We start from the raw sequence: 13,149 nt of genomic DNA on the forward strand, positions 1-13,149 counted from the left end.
GGTGCAGGGCTGAGGCGCTTCCTTCTCTCCGCCCGGGTCTGCTCCGTCCCCTGGCCTTTGCCACACACCCCCCTCCCTGCCTCTCCGGCAGCTCCTCCTCCCCCCCCCCCGGCAGCCGAGTGCGGGTGGCGCCCCCCTCCTTGCCCCGTCCTGGGCTCTGCCGGCACCTGAGAGAGAGCTGGGGCTCTGGAGAGGCTGGTGGGTCTGGGTCTGCCGGGTGCGAATCCTGGGCCGTTCCAGTGGAAAGGGGGAGGGGATTCTAAGGGGGCCCTGATGCCCTTGCAAAGACCCCCATGGCGCCGCCTCTCCTGCCCTAGAGACGTCATAGAGACCAACCTGGACTTCTTGGGGCTGATCGTCATGCAGAACAAGCTGAAGCCGGAAACTCCCGCCGTCCTCCGGGACCTGCACAAAGCCAACGTCCGCACCGTCATGGTCACAGGTGGGTGAGGGGAGAGCTTGGCCCTCCCCTCTCGCTCGGAGCATTTCCCTCCCCCACCCCCGGCTGTGAGCGTGAAGGAGGGAGGGCGGGGGAGGCGGCAGGGACCCTGGCCTTGTGGCTGAGGCCGTTGCCTCGGGCTGGGGTGGGAAAAGAGTGGGAGCCACCATCAGATAGAGGCCCTTCGGCGGCCCCCCCAGCCCCCTCCCCAGCAGGCTTTGCTGGGTTCAGGTGCCCCTTCCTGGAAGGAAGGAAGGAAGGAAGGAAGGAAGGAGGAAGGAAGGAAGGAAGGAAGGAAGGAAGGAAGGAAGGAAGGAAGGAAGCCTCCCCTGGGGGGGGGGGGAGAACCCGAAGCCCAATGGGGAGCCATCCTTCAGTCAGGAGAATCCAAGCCCAGTCCTGCTTCTGGTTCTTCCTTCCCTTCTTTGCTCTCTTAAGATGAACAGGGGGGAGGGGCCGTGGGGGGGGGGGCTGGCAATCAGCAGGGAGCCCAGGAGGCTTCCTTAAGGAAGGGCCTCCAGCCCCCTCCCAGGGCTTTGGAAAGGCCAGAGTGCTAAGGGCTGTGTGTGTGTGTGCGTGAAGGGCACCTGGCCTGAGGACTGGCCAAACTCCCTTTGCTTCACAGGGGACAACATGCTGACCGCCATCTCCGTGGCTCGGGACTGTGGCATGATTCTACCTCAGGACAAGGTGATTGTGGCTGAAGCGCTTCCTCCCAAGGACGGGCACCCCGCCAGGATCAAGTGGCACCATGCCGATGCCCTGGAGAGGGCCCACGACCCCACGCCCACCATCCACTCAGAGGTAAGGGAGGGCAGGGGGTGTCCTCTGGAGGGCCGGGAGAGACCCTTCCGCCCCAGGGGCACCTCAGGGGAGAGCCAGGCAAAGGCCCTCACTCAACACACACACAGATACACTCTTTCCCCCAGTCTGCCCTTTCAGCCGGGAGGGAAGCTGGGCCCTGGGGAGAACAGGGGCCCTGGGGGGAAGGAAGGAAGGGCCGGGAGAAAAGGGGGCTCCAAGAAGAAGATGAAGAAGAAGAAGAAGAAGCCCCCCCTTGGAGGAGAAGGGAGAAAACCCAAGAAAGTCCAGCTGTCCCCACCTTTGGGCCCCCCATGGGACTTGGGTAACGGGGGGGGTGTCTCCAGAGGGGTGGTCCATGCCCCCTATTTGGCCCCAACGAGCCGTCCACCCTTGGGAGGGGGCAGGGGCGGGGGCTGCCCCAAGTCGGATGCCTTGGTGGGCCTGGAAGGGGGGGGGGCTTCCCGTGTATTTTCTTTGAAGCTGGGCCCTCCTTGGACGGCCTCGTTCCTGATGATTGGCTCAGCCCTCTTCCTTCCTTCTGCATTTTAATAGCATTTTAATCTCTGTAGTTTTTTAAGGTTTGGTATCTTAATTTTTTACTTCTTTCATAAGTTGCTGCCCAGAATCCTTTGTCAGGGAGATCAGCAGCATAAAACTTTAATGAATAAAATAAAGAATTGGTCTCCCTTAGATGGGAAGCCCAATCAGGACTAAATTCCCAGGCCTTTCAGGTCAGGCATTAAATCTGCTTCTATGTTGGGTCAGCGCTCCGCCCCCCCCCATTCCCCCCCCCCACACACACCTGTCTTTGCCAGGCCTAGGTGGCAGTGACCAATTTGGTTGGCTTTATAGGTCAAACGTCTGTCCAGGAGGTGCTTCCTGGGGCAGCTGCGCTTAACTCTTTCCTGCCGGAAGAATCCCCGGGGGGGGGGCGTGGGGGGGTCTGAACTGAAAGGGGGCCTGTTGCTTCTCTTGCAGGACATTCCCATGAAACTTGCCCAGCAGAACGACGAAGATTCCCCCAAAACCAGGTTCCATTTTGCCATGAACGGGAAGTCCTTCGCTGTCATCCAGGAGCACTTCCAGGACCTGGTGCCCAAGGTCGGTCTCTGGGGGGCAGTTCCAGGGGGGGGGGCTGTGTGGCCCTGGGGGGGAAGGAGCCCCCTCCCCACACCGGCATCTCCCCCACCCCCCTACAGAGCTTCTCCCCTCGGGCTTCTCCCAGCCTTGGAGGATCCTGCGCTTCCCTGGGCCTTTCTGAGGCTTCCCCACTGGGGGGAGGGGGGGGAGACGGCAGCAGTCCTAGAGAGCCCCCCCCCCCTTTCACCCTGAGAAATGCAGCAGAGTGAAAAGGTGCTGAATTGCCTGGAGGGGAAGAACCTTCCTGCCTTCAACTTTTCCCTCTGTTGGCACTTGCACACACACGCACCAGCACCCCTTGTCTCTGTCTGCCTCTCCTCCCCCCCCCCCCGAGTGCTGAGAGACCCCCCCCCCTTTGCCTTCCAGCTCGTTCTGCACGGCACGGTCTTTGCCCGAATGGCCCCCGACCAAAAGACGCAGCTGGTGGAGGCCCTGCAAAACGTAGAGTAAGTACACAAGGGCAGCCCCCCCCCCCCCCCCCCCCCAAGACCAGGCAGAACCTGGCTGCTGCTGCTGCTGCTGGGCCCCTCGCCACAAGCAGGAACTCTGCCCTGGGGGGGGGGGGCTGCTGGGGGTCAGGAGACTGGGAGGGGGAACCGGCTGCCGCCTGGCCTTGGGCTCTGCTGCTGGGGGCTGCTCCTCTGCCAGCCTTTTCCCTCCTGCTCGGCTGCCCTGCTCTGCCCTGCCAGTTGCCCCCCAGCGAGGAGGGCCCTCCTGGGACTCTGACCTCTGCCCCACAGGACCTGCTCCTCCCGGGTTCAGAAGAGCTGCAAACCCCTTTGGGCCTGATGGGAGGGGAAGGGCTCTGTCCCACTGGGGCTGCCCTGTCAGCTGCTTTGGCCTCCTGCGGCTATCGAGCCCTGGGCAGATTGGGGGAGGGGGAGTTCCTCTCTCCCAGCCCCGAGAGCGCCCCCTCCTGCCCACGGCCCCTTCACTCTCCTGGGGCCCTTTCCCAGAAGTGGGGGAGGGGCTGCCGAGGAGGGCTTTTGCTTCCGCTGGCCCCCTGAAGGCCGGTCATCCAAGGGGGCAGGTCGGGTACATCCAGGGAAGCCGTTTGAGGGAACCTTTGCTGGGGGACTCTCTCGGGGGGGGGGTGTCCCTGGAACGCCCTCTCCCCACCCGTCCTGCTCACCCTCCCTGCTGTCCCTTGCAGCTACCACGTGGGGATGTGCGGGGACGGCGCAAACGATTGTGGCGTGAGTATTCCCTCCCCCTTCCCCCCCCACGGCTGCTCAGGTGGGTCCAAAGAGGGCCCCCCTCAGCCCCCCTTCTCCTTGCACAGGCTCTCAAGAGGGCCCATGGCGGCATTTCCCTCTCCGAGCTGGAGGCCTCCGTCGCTTCTCCCTTCACCTCCAGGACGGCCAGCATCGCCTGCGTGCCCAACCTCATCAGGTAAAGGGCTGCGCATTGTGTAGCCAGAGCCCCCCACCCCCAGCGGGCCGAGTGCCAGGGCGGCTGGTCCTTCCGGGGGCAGGGGAACCATGCTGAGGTCTGCCGAGGGGGGAGACACGGGGGCCACGGAATAGGCCCCTCGGGCCCAGGCTCCCCCGCCCAGGTGGGTCTCATGCCAGGGCAGCCGCGTCCTTCCCTGGGAGGGCAGGGGGTCTCCTGTTCCCGGGGGGGGGCATGGGAGCCCCCAGGCTGCCTCCCCAGCAGGGCCCTGAGACGCCTGCTGCTTCCTTCCTGCACAAGACGAACAGCGGGTGGCTCTCCCTGCCCCCCCCAAGGGCCCCTCCCTCCTGAGATGGGGCCGAGCAGGAATTCTTGGCTCCCCCCCCCACGAGGAAAAGTGGGGGCTGTGGTTGCCTCCACCCAGCGGCTGCTTTGCTCCGTCAGGGAAGGCCGGGCGGCCCTGATGACTTCCTTCTGCGTCTTCAAATTCATGGCTCTATACAGCATCATCCAGTACCTCAGCGTGACTCTGCTCTACTCCGTGAGTCTCTGGCCCTCCTGGGGGGGGGGGGGGACATCCCTGGGCACCTTCCCCCAGCGCTGCACTGTGCCTGTTCCCCCCCCCCCAGGGGGGCTGCTGTGCCTCAAAAGGCGCCCAGGGAACCAGAATCTGCCCCCAGAGCCCAGCAGCTTTCCCGGAGCAGGAGGACCGGGGGGGAATTTGGGCCTGGGCTGCGGCAAGGAGCCACCCAGCGAGGGAAGCGGCTTCCCAGGGGAGAGGAAGGCCGCCTGGGGCAGCAGGAAGCTCAGGAGGAAGGTCGGGATCTGGGCGCTTCAGGAGGAGGGGGAAGCGTTCAGCCCCCCCTCTTTGAGAGAGTAGTGGGGGGAGGGCTGGAGAGGGAGGGCTCCAAAGGGAGATCACGAAGCTCAGAGGGAGGGGGGGAGGCAGGGGGAAGGAGTAGCTGTCCTCCCCTCTCCATCCCCTGATGGGGGTGCAAACTCTCTTCTGCAGGTCCAGAGCAACCTGGGAGATTTTCAGTTCCTCTTCATCGACCTGGCCATCATTTTGGTGCTGGTCTTCACCAGTGAGTAGGACCGGCTGGGACCTCTGGGTCGGGGCTTGTGCTGGGAGAGCGAGCGCTCCCCCCCCCCCACTCCCAGGAGGACGATCTGGAGCGCTGGGATCCCTACCTGGCTGCAGAGAGATGAGGGAGGAGGCGCTGGGTCCCGAGCGGACTTGTCCTCCCCCTCCCGGCCTGGTGGCTCCCTTGAGGCTCTTCTGCAGTGCAGGGGTTCCTGGCCCATTTTGCCCCCCGCGGGGGGGGGGGGGGGGGCAGGAGGGGAAGGCCCCAAGAGGCCCAACCTCCTCGTCCTTTGCAACCTCCCCTGATTGGTCACGGTGTCTGAACTCAGCCGGGTCTCTTCCAAAGAGTCTCCTTGGTGTCAGTCCCGAGACTTTGGCTGCCCTGGTGCGGTTTGGGCCTTCTGGTGGCGTGTGGGCAGATTTCCCTGACTGCCCCTTCCCCCCCTCTCCCTGCAGTGAGCCTGAACCCCGCGTGGAAAGAGCTGGTGGCCCAGCGGCCGCCCTCCGGCCTCATCTCGGGGGCCCTCCTCTTCTCCGTCCTGTCCCAGATCCTCATCTGCCTGGGCTTCCAGGTCCTCGGCTTCCTGTGGGTCAAGCAGCAGCCCTGGTACGAGACGTGGAGCCCCTCCTCAGAGTAAGTGCCCAGCAGGCTCGTCCAGCGCGCTTGAGGTCACCCTGCAGCCCCGAGGAGAAAGGTGGCCGTGGCCAGTGAGGCTCTCCCGGCTTCCACTGGGCAGCCCCTTTCCTGCTGCTTCCGTAGCTCTTCCGAAGCCACCTCAGTCGCCATGACTTCGGCAGCGGATAACCGTTCCCCAGCCGTGGCGCAGAGAGAGCGTTCGTGACGAGAGGCCACGGAGCAGGGCACGCGTGTGTTTCTTGAGCTGGGATTCAGGAAATCGGCATTCTGAGCCTTCGCCCACTAGATGGCAGCAGAGTGCTTTAGCAAGTTCAGCCTTTTGGTGTCACCTGGTGGCCATCGGAACATCTGCACCCTGTGAAACTGTCCAGCTTGGCAGGCTCAGTCTCCCCCCACCCCTTTTCTCAGCATTTTTCTGCTTTGAGCGCTGAGAAAACTCCCTCCCCCCCCCCCCCGATGGCATCTGCCCCCAGCCCCAATTGCAGAAGAGAGGCGCCCAGTTGGAGCCCGGGAGAATCCAGGCGCTGGGCTAAGGCAGGCCTTGACCCCACCCAGCAGAGCGGCTCTTGCCTTGTTTCTGGCGGTCTCAGCGGAGCCTCGGGGCTTAACACTCGTGGCCCCACAGAAACCCTGACCCCACTCACTCGCTGCCAGGGGGCTGCTTCCCACCAAGTTCAGAGAAGGCTGTTGCCCGCCGGGAGATGGGAAGAGTTGCTCCGAGAGGAGGAGGAGGAGGAGGAAGAGGAGGAGGGGCCTGTGAGCCAGCACTCCTTCCCTGCCCCTAAAAGGCCCCTAAGGCTGCAGGGTGCCGTCTTTGCCCCCAGGGCTCTGCCAAGTACCTGCAAGGGCTCTTAAAAGCCGTGGGCAGGTGGGGGGGGGGTGCCTGTTCCAGGCACAGTTCAAGGGCAGCCGAAACCCTCCTCCCCGTCCCCAGCCCCAGGTGGGCTCCTCAAATGGGCTTCTCCCTTTTACAAGCGCCCCCTCCCTCCCTCCCTCCCCCTGCCACTTCCACCCTCCTTCTCCAGCGGAGGAAGGCCAGGCCTCTGGTAGGGAAGAGAGAGCCCCCCCCCCCCTCTTGTCTGGGAGGCCAAAGAATCAGGAGCAGCTTTTCCCCCTTGTTATTTTTCAAAGGCAGGACATTTTCACCCTCTGCGCTTCGGATGGCGGGAACGTTTTGGCCCTTTGGAGCCAATTTCATTACGAGGCGGAAACCTAAATTGGGGAGAGATGGGAAGTTAAAGGTTTTATGCCGATTGCGCCAATTCTCTCTCCGTGGGGCCTCAGCCGGGCCACTCCGAGCGTCCGATGAAGGGAAGCTCCCGTCCTCCCCGAGTTTCTGCTCCCAGCGTGGCCCCGGATCGGAATGGCCCAAGGTCCATCCTGGCCGGAGGGAGGCCGCTGAAGCCGCCCCAGGCCTTGCCCAGCCGAGGGGAACACGGGCACCTCCTACGGGGCCAGTGGGAAGGCCGCTCAGGGCAGGGGGGGCCTTGGGGGGCCCTGCAGCTGGGCTGGGGCCGGGGTGCTGTGGGTTCCCACTGGTGTCAGTGTGGCCGGGAGGGGTACGTGGAAGGTGGGGCGATTGGCTGCTGCAAAGGGCCTCTTGGCGGCTGAGGGGAGGGGGCAGGATTGGGTCTCCCACCCACCCCTCACTCCACCCCCCCGATGAAAGAGACGCTTCCCTGCTTAGCCTGCAGAATGCCTGGCAAGGAGAGGGGGCACCCCAGTTCCCCCAAAGGCTTCTTTCGGGTCGGTCTGGCTGCCGAGTGCAGCCTCCCTCCCTCCCTCCCTCCCTCCCTCCCTGGGCCTGGCTGAGCCCAACCCCCCCCCTCCCGCTTCTCTTCCAGCGCCTGCAACCTCTCGGCTGCCTCCAACGCTTCCCCGCCGGGTAACGTCTCCCATCACGACGAGCACAACATCCGCAACTACGAGAACACCACCCTCTTCTTCATCTCCATCTTCCAGTACCTCATCGTGGCCCTGGTCTTCTCCAAGGGCCGGCCCTTCCGCCAGCCCTGCTACAGGAACTGTACGTGGCCCTGGGGGGGGGGGGGGGAAGAGCTGCTTGGCTGGGGGGGGAGCCTTGAAGAGGGTGCACCCGCATCCCCACCCACCCCTGAGCAGGGACCAGTTGGGGAGGGGGAAGGACTTGGGGCCCCCGCCAGAGGGAAGCGCTGGCACGCAAAAAGTATCAACGCCAGCCCCCCACGGGTGGTGGTGGTGGGGGAGCAGGCAGGGCCTCTCTCTCTGCTGGGGAAGGGGCCGCAGGAGGCAGCTGACCCCTCTTCCCTCCCCAGATCTCTTCGTGGTCTCCGTGGTGGCCCTTTACGCCTTTGCCCTGACCATCCTCCTGCACCCGGTGGCAGCCATCGAATCCTTCTTGGAGGTAGGAGGGGGGGCGCCTGGCCTCCTCCCTGGGAGCTGAGCCCTCCCCCCCCCCCTCCTTGGGGTGAGCTTGGCAGCAGGGGCCCCTCTGGCTCCAGAGCCCACCCCGCCTGGGGGAGGGGCCGCGCAAGGAGGGCCGGTGGGGGACCCTCTCCCAGCACGGCCTCTGAGTGTGCGGTTGCTCCACAGCTGGTCTGCGTGCCTCCCGCCTGGCGTGTCACGGTGCTGCTCCTGGTCCTGGCCAACGCTGCCGTCTCCATGCTGGTGGAGGTGAGCCCTGGGAGCCGGCTTCCCCTCCGGAAGGGGGGCCGAGCGGGCAGCCCACGGAGGGGGGAGGGGTCCTGCTTAGCCCCCTCTTCCAGGCTGGCTGTAGTTGAGGGGGGGGAGCTCTGGAGGCCCCCCCCCCCCCCGGCGCTGAGAGCAGGAGGGACCCTCCATCCGGGCCCCGGAAGTGCTGGGCCGGTTGCCCTCTGCATGCGCCTGTCTGCTGCCCCCTCCCCCCCCTCCTCCTCCTCCTGGGAGCCCCCTCCCCAGCTGTCCTTCTCTGCACTGACTCAATGGCCCCGACTTTGCTCTGGTTCTGGATCCCTTCTGATTGTGCCTTCTCGATTCTCCCTGCTTCTCGGATCAATCACAGAACTTTCTCCTTGACATGGTCCTTTGGAAGGTCCTCTTCAGTCGAGACAAGCCCGGGGAGGACCGCCTAGCTTCCTCTTCCTCCTCCTCCTCTTCCTCCTCCTCCCACCCGTCTCAGGTTGGAACTCTGCATGTTTCCCCCCTCTTCAAGCATGCAGCAGCCCCCTCCTTCCGAGGCGGTTGGTGGGGCTGGGGGGCTCAGCCGCCGGTGGAGAAAAACCTGTGCTCAGCTGCAGAGGTCTTGGCGGGCAGCGGGGGACACGTGGCGGTGGGGAGAACAGGGCAGGCTTGGGGCCTTGGCTTTGCTGCCCTCCCCCCCTTACACCCAGGAGCTCCGGGGGACAGAGAAGGGGGGCGGCAAAGTGGGCCAGAGGGCGGGTGGGGGTCGACTCTGGGTCTTCTCCCCAGCTTAGAGGACTGGCACGTTGGGCCACAGCACCCCCACAGCTCCTGTGTGGGCAGGGGAGGAGGCACAGTTGGTCTGCAGCTGAGTTAGAGCCCCATGGGGAAGGGGGGGGTCGCCTTGTTTGATGGGCCAGGGGGGGGGCACGCCCAGCTTCCCACCCAGCTTCCCACCCTCCGTCTGTTCCCAGGTGGGGCTGGACCGCTGCCGTGGGTGTGCGCTGCTGGGACTGCTCGGCCTGAAGAAGAGGCCTCCCAAGGCCCGCTACGTCCACCTGGCCCAGGAGCTGCTGGTGGACCCGGAGTGGCCGCCCAAGGGCCGCACCACCACCGAGGCCCCCGGCCCCTCCTCCTGCCAGAACGGCTCCTGCCAAGTGATCGCCATGACGTAGCAGAGGGCCCCCCTGGCACATGCCGGGGCTGCCCACGGCCTGGCCTCTCTGCTGCTGACCGGACAGATGGACAGACGGGCTCCGCTCCCCTCTCCCCTCACCCTGCTGATGCCAGTCTTCCTCCCACCGGGGGAAGGGACGGGGCCTGCCTGGCACTCCTGGGCCTCCCGCAAAGGTCCCTCTGCATTTCCCCCTGGCCAGAAGAGCTCCTCCATCTGGAACTACGCCCAGGAAAGGACACTCGGCCCCACCTGGAACACTCTGGGGGACGCTCTGGCTGGCCCCCGGGGGAGGAGAGGGTTGCTCGCTTTGTCCTCTGCGAGAGCTAGGTCTGGTCAGCCCCTCCCCTCCCCCGTGCCCAAAAACGTCCCACCCCATCAGGAGACGCAGCCCCCTCCCCACCTGAACTTGAAGGAGCTTCGCAAAGCCCAGGGGCCGGTCCCAGGGAGCGGCAGAAGCCGGCAGCTTCACCCTCAGGTCTTCCTTCTGCAAGAGCTCTGCCCTCTGGGACGGCTCCTCCCCAGGCCCCCTCCGGGAGCCCCCGGCCGGCTGGAGCGGGTTGCCTTAACAGATGGAGCGCTCGGCAGAACCCTGGCTCAGAGCAGACGGGGCGCCTCCTCCGTCAGTGCAGCCCAGGCCTTCCACTGTGACCGCCTCGTTCGGGGCCTGACCAAGCGCCCCCCACGATGGCCTGCCGAGAGGACGGCCGGAGCAGGCTGACCGGAGGGGCAGCAACACCAGCTGGACAGTCTCTCGTGGGCAACCCAGAGGCCACGACCGCTCCAACTGCAGGCCTGCTGAAAGGACGGCTGTGCCAGGGTCGCAACTCCTCCACAATGGTGCTAAGAGGGCAGCAACAGCCAGGAAAGGATGCCGGAGGAGCCGGCTGCAGTCAGGCCCCCCAGGCCCCGTGCGAAGGAAGGCGTTTCCCCCTTCTGCCCTGGGAATCCACAAAGCACCTGCCAGGCTCCTTTGACCCTGGAACCGTGGCTTGCAAGCCCCTCTCGCTGCTGGGAAGCGGTGGCTGCCGGAGGACGGAGGAGCCTTTTCTGAAGAGGGGCCTCCGTGACTGCCGGCTGCCCCTCCCCGCTCTGCCTCCCCCCCCCCACGCCTCCCCGGCTAGGCAAAGCAAAGCGGGCTGGTCAGCAGGCTCTGTAGGGAGCGGCCACACAGCGCCTGCACGGGGTCGTGGGACTAAAAGCAACACTGTGTTGAAGCCGCCCTTTGGGGAGCAGTTGTGGGGACCCCCCTCAAAGCAAGCTGCTCTCCCCTCTGGAAGGGATGTGACGCATCTTCAATCTGTTCCAAGGACGCTTCAAATTCCGAAGTTGGGTGTTTTTAAATAATTATTTTCTTATACTTCCTTGAAGGCTTGTGAATTCAGGTGAACAAACATCACTTTGCTAACTTGGATTCAGAGTGGTTCGTAAATTATTTCAGACAGACTTACCCCTAAAGCTGTTAAGATTGTATATATGGCCAATTAAATCTTATTTTATTATTTATGCATATCTCTAAAGGACTTGCTCAAGAAAAGAGCAACTCTTAAATTATACTTTTTAAAATATCCAGATTTTAAAATAATATATGTACACACACAAACCTCCATCCCTCAGGGGTTTTTTTTTTTAATTAATGCCTTTATTTCTTCCCAAATAACTGTAATCATAAGACTGCTGGGAGTCATGGCACACCCACCCCTTTCCCTGGAAGCTGCTTGTACCCCCTGCGCTTCTCGCGGCTGACAGGCGGAAGCACCCACCCACCCACCCACCCACAGGGCAGCTCCTCGGTGAATGGGGAGGGGGCAGGAATCCTCTCCAGTGTCCTGCTGGTGAAAAGATGGGCGCAAGAAAGGGGCAAAAGACCGCCACCCAGTTCCCTCCGGCAGTGTTTTCAGTTGGCCCTTTTGAGAACTTTCCCTCCTTCATTATTATTTATTTTTCCAGTGGAGAAACGGTTTTCCTTCGCTGGGTGATTTTATCTACTGTAGTATATTATGGCTGCATATCAGTAGTTACGAGGTGAAGAATAATTCTTATGCTGCAAACGGTCTTATTCTCAAAAGCTTCCCTTGATTGACACAGACTTAAAAGGGCTTCTTTAGCTTGCAAAGATTAAATTCTAAAATCAAATGTTTGTATATATGATGGAAAAGTTGATTTGAAGGTTCAGATATCATTTTTGGGCATAGAAATGTCCACTTTTTAAAAGAAAAATGTATAAATATGCAAACATTTGGATAAATTATGTATTCTCTGCCACCAGCACCTCAGGTCAGGATTGGCAAGATCCCATCATCTTAAAATGTTTGAAAAATACTTTTGTTTTAACAAGTGGCTCCACATAAAAAAATTATTTTGCTGTTTTTTATAATGGTACCCAGTTGTAATAAAGACATTTTATGTAATTGTAGTAAATGGCCTTGTAAAATTCCATTACTATTGGGAGTAAATCTGATGTGCTCTTTCCGTGTTCCTGGGCTGCTGTGGCTACTAACCACACTGTTGTGCCCCAAGAGGCTTTCCCCCCTTGCTTTCTTCCAGGCTCGCCTCTGCCCTCCACGGGCACTTCCACCTCTGCCTCCCTGCAGGCCCCAGGCCAGCCAGGCCAAAGGAGGGCTAGGACGGGCGCCAATCAAGGGGAGAAGAAAGGAGGAGGAGTTTCCTCCTGACAGCGAGAACAATTAACCAGGGTCATTCGTGGGTTGCCTCCAGAAGTTGTGGGTGTCCATTGCTGGAGGTTTTTAACAAGAGAGTGGACAGAACAGTATATTATCTCCTGCTTGTGCTGGGGGTTGGACTAGAAGACCTCCAGGGGCCCTTTCAACTCTGATTCTGTTCAGTTCTGAAATGTATTCGTGAGCCTTTCTCATTCCAGGGGCCAGAGAATTGGGAAGGCTGAAGAAACGTTTGTTAGCCAGCCAGTTTTGCTGGCTTTGTCAGTTTTGGTGTCCTCCCAGCCCCCCACCCCGGGCAAGGCGCTGCCCATCAGTTTCAATTTCCCCCTACTCTCTAGGCATCAGTTGAGCCAAGCTGGCAGGCTCCGTTCCCTCATCTAGAAGGCTGTTCCTGCTTTGGCTACCCTCTTCATCTCTCTTCCCCCTCACACACGCACACACAGAGAGAAAGGTGGGGGGATGCATAGTCCAAAAACATGATTTATTGGATTGTTTGGGATATAGGACTGGGAGAAGGACTAGTCTGCTTAACTATGTGGGATCCAGCCAAATCTGGACTCTCATTTTAAAAGTTGTAAGGAAACGTGTAATAAGCCGCCTGGGGAAGCCAAGGGAAATCATCAAAAGAATTAAAAAGAGAAAGTTAGAATATTTTGGACAAGGGATGTGACACCTGAAAAATACCTCCTCCTCCACTTAACCCCCCAGGGAACGATTGAAGGCAAAGGAGGTCCAGGCAGAAGAAGAACCTCACGGCTTCAAAATCTAAATGACACGTTTGGGCAAAACTCAGCAGCCCCTTTTTTTGTGTGTGGCTGATAGTGATAAAAATGGGATGGCCAACATGATCCCAAAGTCCCATGACGGATAAGGCAGAAGAAGAGGGGAACTCGGGTGACGAGGATTGTAAGTGAATGTACGTTTATATGCAGCTCTTTCCATTTGGCTGAGAAGTCAAGTAATCTGCAGCAAACGTTGGAGAGATTATATGAGGCAACAAGAAGAACGGATAGGAATTCCTATAAAGTTATATAGGCTTCAAAGTTATGTTTAACAGGAAAGATGAAAAACTGCAAGTCTAGAACTGGATGGCAGCATTTGGGTCTTTGGGGCTGGGAGGCCCAGGGCTGGCTGGCTGGCTGGGGCCTCCCTCTCATTTCC

At 61.2% G+C, this 13,149-nt stretch overlaps 1 protein-coding gene across 2 annotated transcripts in view; it reads left to right on the forward strand.

The window, feature by feature from the left end:
- The window catches only part of ATP13A3 (ATPase 13A3), a 33,499-nt gene extending 23,880 nt beyond the window's left edge, over positions 1-9,619 (forward strand). The window contains exons 20-33 of one of the 2 annotated variants that reach the window (XM_087724980.1): positions 318-442; positions 1,065-1,243; positions 2,222-2,344; positions 2,750-2,829; positions 3,537-3,579; positions 3,666-3,775; positions 4,220-4,316; positions 4,788-4,860; positions 5,316-5,493; positions 7,341-7,522; positions 7,791-7,879; positions 8,068-8,148; positions 8,516-8,632; positions 9,108-9,619. In XM_087724980.1, the coding sequence (XP_087581106.1) occupies positions 318-442; positions 1,065-1,243; positions 2,222-2,344; positions 2,750-2,829; positions 3,537-3,579; positions 3,666-3,775; positions 4,220-4,316; positions 4,788-4,860; positions 5,316-5,493; positions 7,341-7,522; positions 7,791-7,879; positions 8,068-8,148; positions 8,516-8,632; positions 9,108-9,308 (1,678 nt within the window). In that variant the 3' untranslated portion in view covers positions 9,309-9,619. The remainder of the gene's footprint in view (positions 1-317; positions 443-1,064; positions 1,244-2,221; positions 2,345-2,749; positions 2,830-3,536; positions 3,580-3,665; positions 3,776-4,219; positions 4,317-4,787; positions 4,861-5,315; positions 5,494-7,340; positions 7,523-7,790; positions 7,880-8,067; positions 8,149-8,515; positions 8,633-9,107) is intronic. The other variant, XM_087724981.1, reaches the window with a different exon arrangement.
- Positions 9,620-13,149: the final 3,530 nt, after the last annotated feature.

This window comes from Thamnophis sirtalis, unplaced genomic scaffold (genome assembly GCF_051295495.1).
Source record: "Thamnophis sirtalis isolate CommonGarterSnake01/CBP01778 unplaced genomic scaffold, rThaSir2_p1.2 scaffold_11, whole genome shotgun sequence".
NCBI lineage: Eukaryota > Metazoa > Chordata > Lepidosauria > Squamata > Natricidae > Thamnophis > Thamnophis sirtalis.